General features: G+C 47.1%; 7 protein-coding genes and 1 non-coding gene across 8 annotated transcripts; 6 read left to right on the forward strand and 2 right to left on the reverse strand.

Annotated features, from left to right (window-relative positions):
* Positions 1-249: 249 nt before the first annotated feature.
* On the reverse strand, positions 250-1,385 carry C8R40DRAFT_1176899 (uncharacterized protein; the record flags this gene model as incomplete). The annotated part of the gene is made up of 3 exons (XM_046232588.1): positions 250-991; positions 1,041-1,330; positions 1,380-1,385. 3 exons carry the CDS (start codon positions 1,383-1,385, stop codon positions 250-252), a joined length of 1,038 nt encoding a protein of 345 aa, XP_046080330.1.
* Positions 1,386-1,577: 192 nt separating this feature from the next.
* C8R40DRAFT_1074193 (uncharacterized protein) lies at positions 1,578-2,822 on the forward strand (the record flags this gene model as incomplete). Its single annotated transcript, XM_046226676.1, has 7 exons — positions 1,578-1,619; positions 1,673-1,724; positions 1,768-1,922; positions 1,982-2,012; positions 2,386-2,423; positions 2,472-2,690; positions 2,748-2,822. 7 exons carry the CDS (start codon positions 1,578-1,580, stop codon positions 2,820-2,822), a joined length of 612 nt encoding a protein of 203 aa, XP_046080331.1.
* A 2,237-nt stretch (positions 2,823-5,059) lies between these two features.
* On the forward strand, positions 5,060-5,159 carry C8R40DRAFT_t271. Its single transcript has one exon. It is a non-coding gene; the product is annotated as a tRNA-Ile (tRNA).
* Positions 5,160-7,591: 2,432 nt separating this feature from the next.
* On the forward strand, positions 7,592-10,993 carry C8R40DRAFT_1176901 (uncharacterized protein; the record flags this gene model as incomplete). The annotated part of the gene is made up of 4 exons (XM_046232589.1): positions 7,592-7,630; positions 7,688-8,401; positions 8,458-10,073; positions 10,132-10,993. The coding sequence occupies 4 exons, from the start codon at positions 7,592-7,594 to the stop codon at positions 10,991-10,993; spliced, it is 3,231 nt and encodes a 1,076-aa protein (XP_046080332.1).
* A 1,539-nt stretch (positions 10,994-12,532) lies between these two features.
* On the forward strand, positions 12,533-13,360 carry C8R40DRAFT_1059897 (uncharacterized protein; the record flags this gene model as incomplete). The annotated part of the gene is made up of 1 exon (XM_046225310.1): positions 12,533-13,360. A coding segment is annotated over one exon (828 nt), but the record flags the coding sequence as incomplete, so codon positions are not given.
* Positions 13,361-13,642: 282 nt separating this feature from the next.
* Positions 13,643-13,891, forward strand: C8R40DRAFT_1059904 (uncharacterized protein; the record flags this gene model as incomplete). Its single annotated transcript, XM_046225311.1, has 1 exon — positions 13,643-13,891. A coding segment is annotated over one exon (249 nt), but the record flags the coding sequence as incomplete, so codon positions are not given.
* Positions 13,892-13,968: 77 nt separating this feature from the next.
* C8R40DRAFT_1176903 (uncharacterized protein) lies at positions 13,969-14,588 on the forward strand (the record flags this gene model as incomplete). The annotated part of the gene is made up of 2 exons (XM_046232590.1): positions 13,969-14,230; positions 14,356-14,588. The coding sequence occupies 2 exons, from the start codon at positions 13,969-13,971 to the stop codon at positions 14,586-14,588; spliced, it is 495 nt and encodes a 164-aa protein (XP_046080335.1).
* A 2,566-nt stretch (positions 14,589-17,154) lies between these two features.
* C8R40DRAFT_1059896 (uncharacterized protein) lies at positions 17,155-19,753 on the reverse strand (the record flags this gene model as incomplete). The annotated part of the gene is made up of 3 exons (XM_046225309.1): positions 17,155-18,286; positions 18,346-19,348; positions 19,393-19,753. 3 exons carry the CDS (start codon positions 19,751-19,753, stop codon positions 17,155-17,157), a joined length of 2,496 nt encoding a protein of 831 aa, XP_046080336.1.
* Positions 19,754-20,324: the final 571 nt, after the last annotated feature.

The raw sequence follows: 20,324 nt of genomic DNA on the forward strand, positions 1-20,324 counted from the left end.
TCTCTTTCACTTTGAGTAAGCTAATTCGAAGAGCAGGGGGTCAAGTGTATTACCTACAGTCAAATCAACAGTACCTCATCTTTGTTTGAACGGAGGAACAGGAAAGGTGGAAGATATAACGTATCGCGGTTATGAAGAGAAAATTGCAGATGGTTGAAGGAGTTTTTAGCATGGGAGGTAAGATTCCTCTTTTTTTCCTACACGCGTAACAATAGACTAATTATATGTGCCATTCATCTCATGGAATATTCAGATTTGTAAAAGGATATGCTCTTTTTGAACGAAGATAGAGTTATGGTCAATACTCGATGAAACATGAGGATTGAAAAAAAACCACCTCGTCCTTGCTCTTTCAAATATAACATGGGTCTCCCATTCCTCTCCTAACAGTAATTTGGTGTTCAACTTGGGTGTCAGCTGGGCAACAGTGATGTTGAACCCACACGGGACGACGTGATAAGTATTGTTCGCCCTGTGGATTTGAATTTTGAATCGAGAGGGAGATTCAGAAAACTCAGCAAATTCGAATCCACAGGGAGGTTCAGAAAACTCAGCAAATTCGAATCCACAGGGAGATTCAGAAAACTCAGCTTGGGAAGGTTGGCTTTGAACACTCTGAAATTCTTGTGACTTAAGTATAGGGGTGAAGTTGTTGCTGGGTTGAACAGACGTAAGGAGGATGGGATGGTCGTCGTTGGGTAGACAGACGAGTTCAAAGAGCCAAGGCTGAGGTTGATATTCACGTTTTGATCCCAACCAAGTGGTGTCCAGGTTATCACTGTAGATGTAGTGAGTCTCACTACGAGCGTTGCCTTTACTATCCTTCCGAGGATGAGGTATAAGTTTTAGCCACCTTCCCATGACTACATGACTATAGTTTGATTCCTTCCTGCCACCACCATTTATATTGGGATAGGAGCTTAAAGAGGTGATGGAACTAGTCATAGACGGAGAATATTGTTGGAAATTGTAAGTGGAAGTAGTGCCAGAACTATAATGAGAAATATTCGTAGAGAACGATCGAATCGACGCAACACTACCAGCGTTCAATGCGTCGCCCATGCTCATCGATGCCACTCAAACCTCCGACACCCATATGGACCATTGGTAAGTTGACCTCGTCATCATCTTCGTCAAGCTTGCCCTTACTTGGCCTAGCAAATTCTAATGGTCTTCCACCGCCCACGGTTCCTTTACCTCCAGGCCCCGCATTCCTGCTTCCTAAAGAAGAGTAGTACTCATCCTCGGCTTCATGCTTGCCTTTGTCCAAAAACTGAACATCCCATGATTGAGGAGGAACCCAGGAGCCAGGTGGAGGAGCCTCGTTATCCTGTGGATGCGAGCTAGATGTTAGAGGTTGACCCCTGCCCGACCCCTACCGCCATTTCCGAAACTTGTATATAACCCCTGAACCAAAGAATGCGGTGTAATTTTCCACCGTGATCAAGGAGGTCGAAGTGTCAGCCCAATGCCCATGCAGTCCCGTACTGGTCACAGAAACTAGACGAAGTCAGATCCAAGGCTGGTCGGTCAATCAATTCCTCATATTCTTATTCGTTGGCGAACGGAGAAACGGTATGACGGATGAGTATCGATATGGGAAACAGGGTGATCGAGAGGTGCGTTTAAAGCTCAACTACTTCATTCTCCTAATTAATCTGTCGATTTGCAGCTTTTGAGTGGGGCTCTCTTTTCTCTTTTCTTTTACTGCCCCCCTTCCCAACGTAATCCTCAATTCAACTCATACTGCGCAATACTCATAAGTAGCGAGTGCCAACCAGTCGTTTAGAACAATACCATTTATCTCAAGCAAAACTCGAGTTATCTGTATCGGGGTCACATTGGCGAATGAGGGGTTTCAGTTGAGGCTGAGGCGCTGGCGCGAAAGTGTTTTGATTAAGCTCGACGTGACGCGGCCTGAGGTACACCCAAAGCTTATTTGAATGACCTTTGCCTTTTGACCTTGTCATTTACCTTCTAGATGTGTCTAAATCTTATGAAACTCGTCGCGGGTATGTTTCCATATGGGATTAAGATTTGGTGCGACCTCCTTCCATGTTTGTTTTCAGTTGTGACTAACCACATTGAATGCTCATAGCACCCTCGCTAGACGAGCATGCAGTCCAACTCTTGTGTTCTCAGTTCATTCCCTACGTTCCACACACATGAACTCCCTGCCCAACCCATACCCCATGAGCATCTGTGTCCGACTCTGCACTACACATTTCCATAACTTTGCGGTGCACACATCACAAAGGCGATGATGAGAGGTCAACGGATGGACTCGTCTGGGCTCTGGATGCTGAAGCATCGTAGTTTGGGACAACTGGACATGTCGAAAGGACTGTGATTTGGGAAATATAGGTGAATTATTTCTCTTTGTAGTCAGCCTCGCTTCGTTAACTTTGCTTGCCCTTTTGACAGTGCGTTTCTCATATATCTGCAGTATACTTGATATCGTCGCTTCGAAGGGATATAGCGGTCAAATGACCTTTGTTCATTTTGTGAACCTCTCATTTCGCCGTATCATGCTCGTAATCATAGGAATAAAGAGGAAACGGGTTCATACTTGTCTGACACAATCTGAGAAGGATGAACAGACAACGCAGGAAGATTGGATATGGGCTGGGACGAAAATGTCCGTGGCTCTCTTACAGCCAGATAGACCTACAACATCCTCGAGGTTCAAGGTGAGTTTCAGTATATATGACGTCCATTTTTGTTACTCACCCTTTGTTGGTGTCCAGTCCCCTTCTTTTTGTCCATTGGGACCCACTGGCTCTTCATCGCAGCTTGTTCAACCCGTCGACCACGCTCAATGAACGAAATATCCTCTTGGAATTCACGTACAGTCATGAGCATCTGCTCAAGTCGTCACACCTTCACCTCTTATGAAGCACCCGCATCGCAACACCATAATCTTGCTCACCACGCCTGCAACGATCAATTAGTCACCTTCTCTGAACGCTGATTCCGAATCCAGCACTGGACACGTTTGGAACTGTATATGGTGGATGTTGAGTTCTATGAGCAGAGGACAGAGAGATGGTGATCGTGTTCAATTCTAGTAAGCAACAAATCTACCTCTGGCAATATATTCATTTCGCTTCCCTGTTTACGCAGTTCCACCTATTGACAATCGACGGAGTTCAGTCTCGATACTCCAGACCCGTTCGATGTATTTCATATACCCCACGTTCCTCTCTTCTAGGCCGGCTCCGCTGCATGAATTTTTCACACGTAAGGGAGAAATCCCACTGCGCTCGCCTCAATCATATCACCTTCCCTGAAGTCCGCCACCCTACAGATCTTTTGTTGGAAGAAAGGTGTTACCACGAGAAAGTTCATTGGAGCCGTTTCAATTTCGCTGTTTTGTGTCACGTTCGTATCCTCTAAATTATGTGATTTTTTTAATGAAATTTTCCATTGCAGATTCCCATGCACAATGTGAAGCCTCACTTTCATTCACCTCTTCTCTCTATGTGTACCATGCTTTACGCTCGCCATACGTTGCTTGATACCACCAGATGCGTACAAAGCAGTGGAACGCTGGACGGCGTCTGAGAAACTGCCATATCCAAACCAAATTGTTGCGCGCGAAGTAGCAATGCTTGATATCGATTTGATCTGTTATCCAGTGCCTTTGGTATGCAATCAGGTGTCGCGAGGCCTTGAGCTGGATGAGAGGGGATAGGTTATTTGTTGGATCCAATGGTATTTTCATTGCTTCGTCTTCTCAAGGTACAATAATGAATTTTCTCAACCCCAGCATCCCTTCATCTTTTGCCTGCCATCACCTATCCTCGCCGCAATCCCCTCTATTCCATGCCCTTCAGAACGCTCTACTTTGGATATCTCAACCGTTCGGGAGACGAGGTTTTTGCTGTCTTCTACTACTACTACTACGACAACTGCCATGAGTATCAGTAAATTGCGCAGCTGTTTCCCAACTCACTCATCTTGGTGTTAACCAACTTCTCAATTCTGGACTATCTTCCACTGCCTCCGCATCCTCTCTCTTTTATTTCTTTTACTTCTCTCCAAGTAATTTTGACCAGGCGGTGTGATGATCCAACGTATCTATACCCCTTTTACTGGGATAACAAAGGCAAGCCACAAGGCAGAGTATCACTCCAGATGGCATGAATATTTTTTACCAAGGTGCGTCTCGAAACTTCGAATAATTTCCCTCCTCATCTCATTTTGTGCTTTAAGGTTCTCTAGTTCAAGTACATCATCGAACCACCGCCAAGCTTCCCTGTCTCTGCAGCCGCGAAGATCACGCAAGACATAGTTTCAAGACCTTACCATCATCAACAGACTGAACCTCCGTCCCATCTTAGATGCCTTCAAATGGGCTAATTACTTGCCCGACGTGAAACCCAGCTGCACACCCTCCTCCACCTAACTATATTACACCCGGAAAGGGCATGCCCTTTCCCTTAGCGTTTTGGGCCTTTCATGCCCTTTTTCTCATGGAAAGGCAAACCAGCCGGAAACCCAGTCTTCCTAAATCACTCCAAAACCTCTGTTTATGTCTTAGGGGTTATTAGAGACTTCTAGGGGACAAACTAGGGGGCAAATTATAGGGGACAGCTAGGGTACAGCTAGGGTACAGCTAGGGAGAACTGGGGGACAACTAGGGTATAGCTAGGGAGAACTGGGGGACAGCTAGGGTACAGCTAGGGAGAGCTGGGGTGTAGCTAGAGAGAACTGGAGAGCAGCTGTGGACTACTAACTACAATAATTCCAGTGGATACTTGGTCCGTGAATTGAGCGCCTATTTACTTCTTTTGGAAATTAGGCGCCCATTGCAACTCAGATAAAGAAATTCCCATCAGTGAACGAGGTGAGAATCATACCTTCCATGAAGGTGCCTATTGGTGGCAGTTCCCGTGGGCACGCATTGCAGCTCAAATAGAGTAATTCCCATCAGTGAACAAGGTGAGAAACATACCTTCCACGAAGGTGCCCATTGGTGGCAATTCCCATGAGCAAACAAGGATGTTTATGAAGGTGTTTATCAATACTTGCCTTGAGTGTACTTTGTGCTAATGAAGTCCCAGTGGCTCAGTGGTAGAGCATTTGATAAATATCATAAACTCTGTGCGGAATGTAAATATTGTCAAAAGCACAGGGTTCGAATCCCTGCTGGGACTATACTGATTTTCGTTGAGTACTTTTTAATTCCCATGACTGAACAGGAGTATCATACCGTCGATGAAGGTCATAATTCCCATGAACAGAATGAGTGTCATACCGTCGTCGACGGACGGGATTCATGTACAAATGGCGCATTAGCTCAGAGTTACTGCCTGCCTCCCTTGGCTCCATGATGCCCAACTGTTGTAGTCGTTCAGTTCACATAGAGTCTACATCGACAATTGTTTTCTGACTTCCCGCATCTACTGCTTCCTTCGATGAAACTCTCGGTGGTCGAAAAACAGATATGGAACAAGTTAATAAACAAAAAACGTATGTAATGCAGATATAATGTATGCTGGTGCTCCGAAAAGACTACAAAGTATATGCATATATACTTTGGGATCTGTTCCCCCCCCCTTCCGAACATTCCAGACATCGTTTCTTGCATCTTCGTTCAAGACTTCGGGTGTTTAAGTCAACCAAGTGCCTGTGATTGTCATGTATTGCAACAATTGAACCCCGTCTACGTTGCCACAGAAGTGTTTAAGTACATAGAATTTTCAGGCCAGATAACTCCTGTACTGACTCGCAGGGAGGAGTGAGTGGGACTCTGCATTCGTGAATAAGCGGAGAGGTGTACGGCCTTTGAGATGTCTTGCTCTCTGATGCGTGTAGATGGACAGGTGTTGCACATTCCATGCAAGTGACAAGAGGATAGACTAATTCAACGAGAGTGTTGAACCGAGCCGTAGAATAATGAGCTTGTTGAGGAGGAAGGGAAGAGGTTGAAGGCCATCAACATCTTCATAGACCTCAGGTGCAACACCAGTACGGGCCTCCTTTCCTCAAAGGTTTTCTGCAAGCTCCCCAGACCGACCATGACTGAGTCGTTTAGTTCATATTGAGATAGATTCGGTGCCTGTGACAGCGCGTTTTGCCCAGTTGAAGTGTAACAGGTCAAAGATTCTTCGTGTTCTGGATGGAGTAGTCAAAATGGGAGGGGAAGAGGGTTGAACGGTTGGTCAGCCTATTCAGACATTTCGTGTCCAGGAAGTGGTATTTCTTTGTTGAGCCGTACCTTGCACGCGATTATAGTCTTCTCATAACTGAATAATTACTGTACACTGTTGATATGAATATATCAACCCGAACGACGAGGAGTCAGCATGATGAAGGCCTTTGCTTCGACGGAACGCACGAACAGGAAATCTTTCCATCGCTTCGGCGATGTACTCGGTCCAATGTAGCTGAGGAAGTTAATACCCATTGAAAGGACGAGACAAAAAGAGCCCCGTCTCACGTAGGCAGACCGTCCTCGAAGGATGCAGAGCAAAGAGAATTCTTTCCCACGAGCAAACGCGAGATCATACCGTCGACGAAGGACGTATTATCCAAACGATTTCATGTAGCTCACTGAACCACCCAAGAATGGCACCTATCAAACTTCTGAGCAAACTCGGGTTCAGGGTTCATGAAGATACTAACCGATCTTGGGAACGGCATGTTCCCCAACAATGGTAAGGAATTTTGGGTCTCGAGATAGACGATCCGAAGGACGGGGGCTGAAAATCTTTGAACCCGTTCTCAGCCTCTTCAAAAAATAAACAAACATTGAACGTCGCTCTTCCCAGGTCGATCTCTGAACCAGTTCGGTTGACCGGTCTGATAAAGTACCATTGCGTTGTCAATGTGCAGAAGAATGTCGGGATGAGAGCAGCCACGGAAGAGTTGTTAGTGGCTGCATCGACGTCTTTGAAGTTACGATAAACGCCGTCTATGAAGGAAGATACCACGATGGAAAATCCGTCAATAGAGATGACAGACCGCCCGATATTCCAGTTGAAAGCAAGTCCTTGTTGACGTCTCGCGATAGCCTTGAATATGTTCATGTTTTTTCTAAAGGTGGTGAACAGAACGGATTGAGCATCAATAATGAACCTTTGAACCCGGCAGGTATAGACTCTAGTGAAACAGACGCTGTCAGTAAGATCATCTATAAGTATGGGATCCACTCACTGCATTGAATCCCCATTAAATTCGTCCTGAATCCGTAAAATCTGCTCAGCAGATGTAGCTCTGAAGCGCCACTGAGGCTGAGCATTGAAAAAACGAGTCAAATTAGTGCAGAGCAAAGAGAGAATTCTTTCTCACGAGCAAACGCGAGGATCATGCCGTCGACGAAGGACGTAGGTGATTCATCTGACGATCCGGCGATCCGGGATCACGCGCTGACTTATTAGCGCTGGATGAATCACCGTCGTCCTTCGTCGACGGTATGATCATCACATTTGCTCGTGGGAATCATTTTGTTCCGTCGAAGTCAACGTTCATCATGGTAAGTCCTCGTCGTTTAGGTCAATATTGTACAGTAATTATTCAGTCATGTATTAGTACTAATGAGCATCTGTAGAGATGCTTCCAAGCAGACTAAAGACAGCGATGCATAATGTCAAAAAGTAAACGAGAGCGTCTGGAATTTGAAAAAGTTAGTATTGTACTCCTTCAAACGTTTCGATGTTCCGCGGCTCATTGAATACATAAGGCAACAACTCGAAGACGCCAAGTCTCCCGATTCTTGGACGTATCCGCCCAAGAAGGTAACGATTCAGAAGACGAGGATGAATACGAGGATGAGGAATTCTACAACGAAGACGACAATGAAAACATAATCGAGAAGCGGGAATGGCCAGCGGAGTGGGTTTCCCATTATCAAGAGGGGGTTCATGGTGCCGACACACCTCTTCGAGCCGTCACTCCTTTGAATGATGAACGCGCAAACTACCTCCATACACCTACATTGAGTTCTGTATATGACAGCGTACAGACTCCTCTTCGTTCAGAAACTCCTCTTCGTGCAGAGACCCCTCTTCGTGTAAACACTCCTCCTCTCCATGTAATAACCTCAACTTCACTCGTCGATAACACCACGGCTCCGAAGATCACCACGGAGGAGAGCGCAGAGCCACCTAGCCGGTCGCACACCCCAGAGAGGATGACGGAACAAGGACCTCGGGTGTTTCAAAACATAATTGAAATGATCGAGGCGCGTTGTATCAGTTCAAGTCGAGATTCTCCTCCAACCGACATGCCTGTATTATCATCATCTCCCTCATCAACTTCTCTTGTGAAAATGGATGATGAAACGGAAGCACCCATGATCCATGGTTTTCCCTTGGACACTCTGATTAAATTCCTCAATCAACCCGCTGCCTCATCTCTGTTCTCAAGTTATCCGTTGTTTCTGGTTCGCGTCCAGGTAAGCACTCTGTATTCGCAGGAAAGTTGTATTCACCTTCACAACCGTGTACACAGCGCGGTAAGGAGATATCAATATATAGAAGAATCGCGGCCGACCTCTTGCAAGATATTCCCTCACCAAATCTCTTGTTCCCTCCTACCCGCACCTTAATAGCAGGTGTCTATCGCTCCAGGCTTCCCGGGTGGTTATATCTGCAAGTCCCCAACATGTCATCTGCGAATACCCCTTTGGCAACCTATCTCCACCACGTCGAGGGTTTCTTATACAATCGTAGGCCCAGTAATCCTTCTGCGCAGAAAGATCGTACGATCTGGCGTGATGCGAAACTTCCTGTATTTTGGCAAACAAGTAATTTAGGCATGCCAATTCATCATCTTATTCCGCGCGGCGACTCTTTACTGGAACTGAACCATGTGTCTCTCAAATTCCCCCCCGGTTCATGGGTCGAGATTCGGAATCATCTTTACAAAGGTGACGTGGGGTGCGTCATATCCTCGGATAACGACGATCGTATGAAAGATGCAGGCGAAACGATGCGTCTGGTACTTTTGATACCGCGGCTTCCAACGAACGCCCGCATACTTGACGATTTTTTGAAGGAACAGAAGAAGCTTCAGAAGAGGCTCCGTCGCAGTGGCCGTGGTCGCACCTCCCTTTTTCCGATCAGACCAGAACCCGCGCTTTTTGATATCGAGTTTACACAAACCTTCGCCGCGTCTGTCAAAATCCAAAGGCCTCAGCACGTTGGTTGTTTCGATTGCAATGATCCCCAAAGTTGCTTTCCGTTCCATCGAAGTTTATACTGGTACCTTGAACATTTGTTAGAAGCCCGACTTACGACCGTCGTGTTGGATGAGTCTGACATGAAAAAGGCGCCCCCGTTTATGGACCCAAAATTATTTGACATGTTTGCAGATTCGCGGCACCCTCTATTAAATTCTATCGCTACTTCTGCTATGCCTCCTCCCTCAAATTGGATCTTCGAACAACATGACCGAGTCCGGGTTGCTCATTTCGACGGTAATAAGCTCCCTTTGCATAGTAATTTTATGCGCTTGCAAGACCTTGATGGTGTTCTTGAAGAGGTTTTGGAGTTGGAATGTGTAGTCGCTTTTGGAGAATTCGATCGAGAGCGTATTCCGAAAGTCTTGCTACGCAAGTCTTTCTCAGTCGGTGATTGCGTGCAAACACCCGATCAAGACTTTGTTGGACTTGTCATCGGCGATGGCGAAAAACCCTGGAGCAAGGTGGTTTTTTCTCACAGTCTGAGCTTGTCATTTCACGTCAACGTTCTACGACAAGTGTCTGAAGGCAAAGCTCTACCTATTCATCAGGATACAGGTGCTGAACATGGGCCGAATTTACCTTCTGGATCTGTCAACAACTTCGCGGAGGTTAGCCCGGAGGCACCGTACATATCGAAACATGAACAAAATTCTCTGAACCGTAAACCTCTGTCAATTGAAAAAAATGCAAACACTCCGACCCCTCCCTGGCTGGGATTTCGCTGTATATGCATTAGACATTCTGCACGAAAGGGATTTCATGCTGTCGTGAAAGATGTTGGGAGAGATTTGAGTTTGAAGAGCGGTCTCAAGGTCCTGATAAGTTACGACAACCCGAACTTTCCAGAGGACTGGGTCGATTATGATGACCTACGTTGTCAAGAGTAAGTGCTTTGATGTGTTCAATGATATTTTTCTCACTTTGCTTTTAAACTACAACAGAACTTTCAGATTCCTGGACGATGATTCTATTCAGAAGGAGGAGAAACGCGATTCATATTATCATTTCAAAAGCGGATATCAACCCCGTTACACCAAGTATGAAACGGATGTACTTCAGGAGGCTCGACTTGCCAATGAAAAAGCAGATATGGAGGCACAGTTCAAACATTCGGCTCATGCTGAATTGAGCCGTGCAGTGAGCCACCCAATTCCAACATCTGCTGATAATTGGCTGTTAGATCCACGTTTCAAGCTTTCCCTCGGATTCTTGGAATTTCATGTCATCATTCGTCGAGGGCCTTATGCATCAGATCCCCCAGAAGACATTCCTGTCTACCTTGCGTACAACATTGACAACGAATTGCAAGTCTACCTCAGAACAGGCCGAAAACAATCTGACGTTGTAACGGTGTCAATGACAGACATCTATGAGCCCGGCGCGCCAAAAACTCAAATCATACCTCGCACCATTGCTAGATTGCGTGGGCTATACATGATTGCTGACGGGGAGGAAGAGAGCCCTATTCTCAATGAGAACATAGGAAAGTTAGTTCGTCGAATCACACACGTCGCTGACGATAGTCCGGAGGGGAATGACTTGGTTGTTTGCAAGGTTGTGCGAGTTTATAGGCTTCCTGGGAGAGGAATGAATTACACAGAGGAGCTTACGACGGAACCCCTTCTCACAGTCCCTCGCCGTTATCTGGTAGAGGTAGAGGAGTCAGAATATATGAGACAAAAGGGGAATTCCCTGGTCGCACAAATAAGGCTTAAGGCACAACCTCCAGGACAAGTGATGCAATTAGATTTAGACTTCTCAGGTAGACGAACGAAGAAGAGAAAGCATAAAGACAGGTCCTAGGATCAATTGAATTCCTAATTAGCGCTTGTATTTCTTAGTGGATGTATCTTAGTGATATGATTGAGTGCACTATATTTATTTGAAATGTTCTTTTACTGTTATACGTTCACTTATAATTATCAACTAACTGCATAACTAACTATTCAATTATTACTACCCATAAAAAATTACCATTTGAATTACAGGATTCAGGAGCAAAGAGCGAAGAACGGCTGGGTAAGTATCAGAAACTTTCAATAGTTTCCTGGTTGTTCCATCGCACGGAAACAGCATTCCTTCTGTGTATGGAACATATCAGCAATTTGACCCATGATAGCCATTTCGGATTGAGCTTTCGGTTCGGCCGATGAATTTAGTGGGAAGGAATGGATTCGGAGAGAGGAAGGTAGATTTCCTGGTTCTCCTGCGAGTTCACTGTGTTTCCTACTGTTGATCGAGCTTAGACGATAGTCTACGCAAGACTAATAGCAGGTGAGTTTAGCCTTGCAGGTATGATACACACACCTCGCTAAGGCCATCCCCACCTACAGGTTCACATGGGTCCGCCCTCCTGAGGTCTACAAGTGAGATGGCCGCTTAGCAGTGTCGCAGCGGGCTGCATTTCAAACATTACGCTGCATGTTGTCTTCGCCTACATACTTGACATATATACGCCGTTGAACTTCGCATGATATAAGTACTCACATCGTAGTCTTCTCCCCTCGCTTCCTCTCTTTTTTCTCCCTTCACCGATCCTACTAGGTATGCTCAATATCTGCCTCTCGTATTACTGTACATATCTCTCATCCCTATATTCATCTCCCCATTTCCCTTCACTGATTCTACTAGTTACGGTACACTATCTACGCTGTTTATCGTTGCTACTGCGCAAGCGCTATCTGTCGAATCAAGTAACAAGTTAAACCTATGTCCGATGGTCAACAACAACAGAGGGAGGGACTTTCGTTCCCCCCCGCACTCCCTCCAGCAGGATCAACTACCGAAGAGGCAGCCCGACTTGCTCATGGCACCCTACAAGCCATCACCAATAGAGTCACCGAGAGACGCATCTCACCAGATGCCGGTCGTAGCTCCATGCGAACATACCTGGAAACGGTGTTCCGTACTTTCCAACTCGGGGCAGAATATAGTCTCGGCGACAGCCTCAAGCCCTGGCTCGAAATCATTGATAACCATGAGCAGCGTATTGCCCATGCAGAAAGAGAAGGCCGTCGTCGGGAACCTCGACAAAATGAGGGGGAAGTACGACTACCAGGCATTGAGGCCCTCCTTGCTTGACAGACTCACGGTGCAACCCAGGAAGGGTCCCAGGGAAGAGGTGGTCCAGGTCAGCAACCTCGTTCAGGGAGCGTTACCCCTCTACCACCGCCTAGGGAACCTAGAGGCGAGGGCGACATCAGACAAACAAGACCCGAAGGGTTGCTCAACAGTAGAGCGAGACTTGAAGAGGAAGTCCCTCGAAGAGAGGCTCGAGCCCAGTCAACGAGGAGAAATTATCAATACTCCTCCGATGAAGAGGACGAGAGTGACGACGAAAGACGGGGGGAGAAACCAGCAAAGCGCGCCAAGCAGGACAAGACCCTTTTCAACTGGACTGCTGATGCGTTTATCAAGCAATCCGTTCTCTCCCCGAAACACCGGAAGATCATCCAGGAGATCGAGAACTTCAAACTTGACCTTGATGAAACCATCGAGAGTATTGAGCAAAGTGGTGTCAACCCCATTTTCCCCAAAAGGCTCTGGAAGTCAGTCCTCCGGGACGAGTATATCGAACCTGCCGAAGTACACGCGCTGGTTGCAACCTACCACCACCCAGAGGCACCGCGACCAGCCTCCAACAAGTTCGCAGATGCCCTTGAGTTATCCACCTTGGCCAAACCGGCACCCACGAAAGCCATCATTGACCAGACTACATGGCGCCGAGCGTGGAGAGCTACAGCAGATGCGATCTCTTTCGCATTCACCAACCGGCGTACCGAGCTCATTGCTTACGAAGAGCACATTGGGCGACTCTTCGATGTCGATGACAACCTTACCAGTTTCCACCGGAACATCATTAACTACGATAAAGCCGTGCGTCAGCTCATTGGGTCCCGACGCGATATCCTATTCAACGAGTTTGAACATGCCGAGGTCGCCAGATTCAGAACAATGTACCTCCTCCCTACTGGGACGCATTTCTCAATCTCAACTCTCTCCGCACCTAGACCAGACCAAGGGAGTTCACGCCCTCGCAATAGGACCAAGGAAATTTGCAGGAAGTTCAATCGGGGAAACTGCGATGGCGGCGAACGAAGGCACCTCTGCTCCACGTGTGGAGAGTCAGGGCACGGAGCACAAGATTGCAGAAAAACGGCCAGGAAGTGACCAGGAATTGGTTGAGCCCTCGGCTAGCCTTCCTCCCCTAGCCCACTTCTGGAAAGCTGCGGTGGACTTCTTCCCAAGCTTTGACGACGTATATGAAGGAGTCGAGGAGAGGAGTGAGATAGGGAAGCAAAGGGTGGGGGCAGGTGATGAGGCCGAGGGGAGAAGAAATGCAGTGAGCGAGGGAGACAGCTCTTTTCTCCCCCGGTTCATGAGAGGTTTTGGGTTCAGGGACAATGCTGAGCCACTACACAGTCGTACAGCAAGCTTCACTGAATTTGATGACCCACTCCCGAACCCGCGTTAGCAGAGTTCGAGGGTCTAGCATGGGACACAATCCAGAAAAACCCGCACCTGTTTCGGGTGCAGACTCCCGTCAATGTAGACCGCCTGGAAACGATGTTGCATGCTCACCCTAACCAACCCTTCGTGAAGTCAATACTAATTGGGCTAAAGGAAGGTTTCTGGCCTTGGGCAACAACTCGTCTTCGAGACGAGTTTCCAATAACATGGGACAACTCGTTTCGACTTTGAAAGAGCCCGACAACTGCAACCGAATATATCAATATTACCACTGAAAACCCCCCTAAGACGCTGGGGGAAATGAAAAAATGACCCTTGAACTCTCATCGGCCAGGCAACCTACCCGGAAACCCTGGTCCATAGCAGAGCTAGTGCGAGGCCGTAACGTTGCGCTCGGACTCGCTACCGATGTCTCTTCTCAGCGCTCATACAATTCCCATCTTAACTCCTACATCGCGTGCTGTACCATGCACTCCTTCCCACTTGACCCCACCCCCGACACCCTCTCCTTCTTCATCGTCTACATGTCACACCACATCGAGCCACGTTCAGTTGGAACCTACCTCTCAGGTATTTGTGACAGGCTCGAGATCTACTGAAGAAGCTTCGTAGTAAACCTGTCCGACGGAAATAACAATACCTTCGACTTCGTGACAAACGTTTCCCTTTCCACCCCCATCTGTGGGTCTCCTCAGCAGGCTCCGTCCCCACCAGGTCTTGGTTTATGCACCGGCTCCGCGCCCTCAAACCTGACACCCGCTGGGCTGGCCAGTCAATGCGAGCAGGAGGCGCCACTGCAATGGCAGAAGACGGCGCCCCTCCTCAAGCTATTCAAGCTGCTGGGCGGTGGGCATCTGACACATTCCAGCTTTACATCAGAAAGAACCCGTTTGTACTCAACGCCATGCTTGCCACTCATCGAGCATAACCGAAACCAACATCTACTGAATCATCTATAGCCCTATAGCCCCAGTTTCGGTATTTTCTTGAACTTTTTGACACCTTACTTCGCACCGCTATCACCCTAATATAAAAACGGCCCTCTGGGTCGGTTTTTCCACCGGCTAAACAACTGTCCGCGGGTCGAACCAAAGCAATTGGCAGAAGCTATAAGGTCTTGACGTGTGATCGCTGAGGATCGTCGGATGACTGTAGGTGCGCGAGAAGCACGTTTCAAGTCGAACAGAGTGAGCTTGCGACCAAACGAGGAAAACGGCGTTGTTGTTCGGTCATTCTTGGAATTTGTGGGTGCGATATGTGTATCTTCTGAAATGCCGGGTGGAAGGCGAGGTGGAACGACCGGCTGCTTTTTTGTCTGTGGCTGCCAAACTTCGCTTGCTTGTCTTGTTCACTCGGTAGTTCTCCCGTACTGGCAGTACTACGTTTCGTATGCATCCCATCTGGATTAAGCCCAACAACGGTGCCGTAGATGGACCCTCTCCGCCGTGCGTAGTCCCAATATTGCGGCCAATCTTCCTTGCTGGCGCGACCAGACTTACGAACATCTCTTCGAAATAGGCACGGGACAAGTTTTCATGTTGTTGCACGTCCAGTCAGAAATCAAGAATATCCTCTGTTCCTTCTCGGTGTAAGAAGAGACTGGACACCTGTAAGTTGTTAATCAACAGAAAAAGAACGTTCAAAACGGACTAAAACATAAAACGATCCACTGGCGGTCGGGTTCTTTGCTAAAGGACTTCTGTGAAGGGTTAGAGGCGGTTACTACGATCGCTTGCCCAGTCCTCTTGTTGTCGCTGGTCGTCCTTCGTCCTCCATCGTCGTCTTCGTTTCCAACTCCATTGCTCTCTGAAGAACACCTTAGAACCTCTACAGCTACCGGGTTGTGTTTTCTTCTTCAAGCGCGACTTTGAGATTGCAAGAATCTCAAAACAAGGTAGCAAGGGGTGAAAATATAAGGAGCTTAAATGGATGGAATCATTAGGCAGAAACAAGTTGAAACCTTTGTCGAGCCAAATACTTTTTCTGAAGTTCAATGCGCAGAAAGTCGAGAAGGATTCAAAAAATCTCGCCATATTTCTGACCTGTGGAGATCTCCTACAGCGCGTCCCTCTAAAAGAGACTAAGTCTAAATGTGCCTGTAAAAATTTACACGCTCGTGTTCGAATCGTCTTGAGGCACAGGGAAACAGCGGACAAACAAGACGAAGAGTAAGAGACATCGAAGTCTGCGGCGCATTCATCGAGGTGTTGTTTATTCAACTACGAGAAGTGATCTAACTCAACGTGGCGTATGTACGATAGAACAAATGAAGCATGACGTCGACGGCGGAAGTGTACAAAGCGAAGAGAGAATTTTTTCCCACGAAACGAACCAGAGGTCATACCGTCGACGAAGGACGGTGGTGAATCACCACCGTCCTTCGTCGACGGTATGACCTCTGGTTCGTTTCGTGGGAAAAAATTCTCTCTTCGCTTTGTACTTTCTAGTTGCTTTTCTCTGTCGGCTCCTTCTATGAAACCCCATCCCCCTTTCGTTCTATTCTCGAATATCAATCAACTGTCCGCAACGTCTGCGTTTCACTCTGCGATCCAAGAGGCAGAGACCGACACCAAGAGGAAACCAAAATATCTATCCAACTAACCAATTCATGCCCGTGTAAGTTAGACGGAGATCTCATTCTCTCGTTATATCGTTCGGTATTAATACCCTCCCTTATCGGTCCATATAGTGAGAAGTACCTTGAATATGTTACTGAGAGTGTAATTGGCTCAACTAAGAACGATAACCCAGGTGAGTATTAAGCTGATTCCTTCTTTCACGCGTTGACGTTTCTTTCAGTTTCGACAAAATGGAACTCAAGCCCGAACGGGGCAATTTTACTCACAAGAAAGGTTCGGATCAGCATTAGGTTCAACCTTGACCTGACCCACGTTAAAGTCCTCGTCCCCATGAGATTGCTGAACGAAGTTTATATGCAATCATGCGTGTCCTCCTAGCCGAAAGCGCAGACGACGGACAGTATTCTCTGTCTTCGAAGACGGTGAATGTGAAAATGGGCGAAAACTAACACCTCCAGTGGTGTGAGGTTTGGATGCGGTAATGAAAGTCGTCGCAGAACTGACGAACATCACAAAGGAAAAACCAGGACTTTGTTATGTATAGAAATATAATCGAGTGGATTTCAGTTGCGGTTTCATTCTGTATTGTATTTCAGGCCTGTATTCCGTCATCGTAGCTGTGGAGATGGCTGTTGATTCAAATTTAGTGCTTAGGCGCTATTGCTGCTGCCTTGGGCGTATAAATGTCAAAGACTTGAGCAATCACCTTCATCTTTTGTCGATGGTATGATTCCCAGTGTTGCTTGTGGGAAATATTTTTCTCATTCCAATGTACTAGATCAACTGCGGCGTTGATGTTGCGTGCAACTTCAGGTTATTCATTCACTCTTATAATCGTCATGTCCTTTTGCTAATTGTGATTTTCATTCAAGATATCATGCCTCGTTTATACATCAAGAGTCGTTCTCCCTAAAATCACCATGTGGGCTTCCGTCTACACAGTATACGTGGTGCTGGGCCCTCAGAATCAGGCGGGAACCTCACTGAGGCATCTTGCCTTTTGGGCTGCTGCGTATTCCACATCTTATCAGACGCTGCCTGAGGAATCCACTGAAGGCGAAGAACTTTGCGCCAGAGCTCCTGTCGAGCTGCCGTGATAGTTTTTGCATCCCCCGATGCGCAAATTGTCTTCCATTCCATGTAGTACCTGCACTGCGTGTAGTTTTGTACTTTGGGTTGGGTTTCGTGATCTTTTTCCGGGAAGAGATTACCAAAGGCTGTTTGAAACTCTGATGGTGTGCCTAGTTTCCATCGAACGGCTGTCCATACATCTGACAATTTGAGATTCATGTATAGTTCTTCGCCAGCGTGTTGCCTCTGCGCACTGGTCAACTTCAAATAAGATGCAGACGAAGACCTTTTGGGCGCCGGAGATCTATCCGCCATGTCGAGCAGAAATTGGAACCATATTGATGTCAATTTTGCGTCGAGGTTACCTTCTTCCTCACTTCCGCATTCTTTGTCCGATCCATCATCTGCAGGAGGCGGTGGAAGGGCGTAGCCTCTCGACCCAAGATTGAATTGGGAGTCCGGAAGTCTCTCATCGACTGGGATGAACCTCTTGGTTCTCCTGGTTTTGTTGGTGACGATTCTGCGTTGCGCTTCAACATGCCGCGGCACAACACCTATGGAGTGGTACTTGTATCTAATCTCCTCTTGTGTTGCGTTGAAGAGGTATTGGAAGGAATTCGGCAAGAGAAAGACCTCCGGGTTGTGCCTCATCCTCGGCACAGGAACCTTCAGTGATATGCAGCGAAGGAAGATGACACCGAAGGGATTATATGGTAATTCTGAGAAGTCTTCTTCTTGTGAAAGAAAGAGCACAGTGTTTGGGTCAGGATCCAGGGAATCCGTTAGGGGCAAGACTGTCGTCATAAGATTGCGAGCTGCGGACCCGTCATCAGGCCGAGAATGAAGGCCGTTCAGAAGCCACACGCATGCCGCTGTAAGCTGAAGAGCAGCCGGTTTAATTCGAAGCTGGGGGTCACCTTCTTGTTGTCGCATTAGAACTCGGCTGATAGCCTCGACACGTTGAGCTCGAAATTTCCTAAAGTCCTTCAATAATCACCATTCTGTTCTGATGATCCAACAATTCAATTCACGTACCACCAAGTGGACCTAGGGAATGCTAGCAAATTTCGTCGAACAAGATCAACGTCTATTGTCACTAGGACTCTTGTAGCATGGCGTATCGGTACTCGAACTTCGATACGAGCGTTTGATGAGTTTCTTGTCATCGCATTCGTAAAAAGCTCGAACAACCCCGAAATAAAAGTCGGCGGTTGTGTAGGACCCATCGCTAAATTAGTGGAGATGGCTTTACCGTGATGCCTGCCCTCTGGGTTGTAGGTGATAGCTTTGTCCGTCGTGTATAGCTGAAAGTAAACTGCTTCATATTCGCCTTGTGCTCGGGACCCAGGTTCAATCCTACATCCAGCGACGTCCATGATGTGGCTCACAATGTCCTTCTGGTACTTCGAGCTACCCAAAGAAGTAATTCGGCTTGCATTTGCTTCGGATATCTTCAACACCTCCTTCACCATGTGATAATGCGATGTTGTCGCCCACTGAAGGCAGCTCTGAATGTCGCTACAAAGTTCGAGCCCCACATCAATCCACCATTCCCCCCTCTCAGTTGCGTCCCTCGATAAATTTGCGTGATTCAACAAGATGTCAAGGGCCAGTTGTGCTTCATCTTCGTTCATTTCATGCTGAGTCCCGTGCTTAAAACCGCGCACAGTGTGTGTGAAGAAGAAACTTTCGGCCCAATCGACGTTTGCATCCTCGAGGTTTCTTCGAATACGACCTACTAAGTTGGGCACCTCAAGTTCTGGAATAATTTTCGTCTGATAAGACATATGGCCACTCTGCTTCCGGGCACGAAACAGTTCTCCGTCATAAGTCGGTGGCCAATCTGATATATCTTCGGGTAACAAAGCTGCGATTGCAGGACGGAGGCCAATTTCGTAGAAGGTTGTTTTTTCTTCTTTCGACAATTGTCGAGCCAAGTCTTCCGGACCTCGAGACGCTATGCCGGGAAAGAATATGTGTATTTGGCAGCGGTTTCCCCAGACAGCAAATTGGAAATTCGGAATGCGGTGGATGGGAACTAATTTATGGTTCTGAGAACAAAAGGTGAACTGGGAAATATACTGAAAGCATTCGTACTCACATCTCCAGAAGGCAATCGAATTTTGAGGTGAATACTAGAAGACAAAACCTCTGCAGGATTGGGCGCCGGATAAACCGATATTGCAGCGTTCACCAGAATATTATCCGCAATTCCAATCAGAGAATCGTAGTCTCTAGATGCCCCGACGGAATGGTCGTCATTAAGGGTATTTCTTCTAGCGTCAATAACGGCTTGATGCTCTTCCAGGACATGTTGTCCGGTCAGCAGAAATAGCAAGTATGCATCTCCATCGATGTCTGGACTATCAAGAGCACTTCCTGTACGAACAAAATTTCGCAAGCTGTAGGCCTTTGGCGGCAATGAAGAATACAGGCCATCCATTTGCGGACTGTGTCTCCAACTTGAAGAAGGGAGGGGCAGTAAACTTAATGTAAAAAGTCGCATAAGCCTGTCTAGCTGACCCTTTGATAACATCGTGCCGTCCAGCTCCGATTTACGAGGCTTTCTATGAGTATCCACTATACTGGAGTACCCTTTTTCGGCGAACCGTCCCAGGTCTATCTAGAGCATTTATATTTGTGATTCATTACTTAGCGCCCAATACGTTCCTATAGACTACCTGCTGGATTCCAGAAGATGATGAACTTGCATACATAGCCCCTGGCCTCCAGTAGATTCTCCCATCATCAAACTTCTCTGAGCTTAGTTGGTACACAATGGCCCCATCCCTCCATCGAACACGGTGTAATCCTTTCCGTGATATCCAGAAGAAAATCGTTTCCTGGCTTTCAACATGGACCAACGACGATAGGTCAGTATCCTTTTTCCGCTCGTGGACACGCAATGGATGCCATGAAATACTGAAAACTCGCACCCTTCCATTCGCATTCAGATTGTTGTTAAAACCTCGGGGTCTGCCTTATTGCGTCACACACATGTTTCCCAAACAGTC

This window comes from Lentinula edodes (genome assembly GCF_021015755.1).
Source record: "Lentinula edodes strain Le(Bin) 0899 ss11 chromosome Unknown C8R40scaffold_57, whole genome shotgun sequence".
Taxonomy (NCBI): domain Eukaryota; kingdom Fungi; phylum Basidiomycota; class Agaricomycetes; order Agaricales; family Omphalotaceae; genus Lentinula; species Lentinula edodes.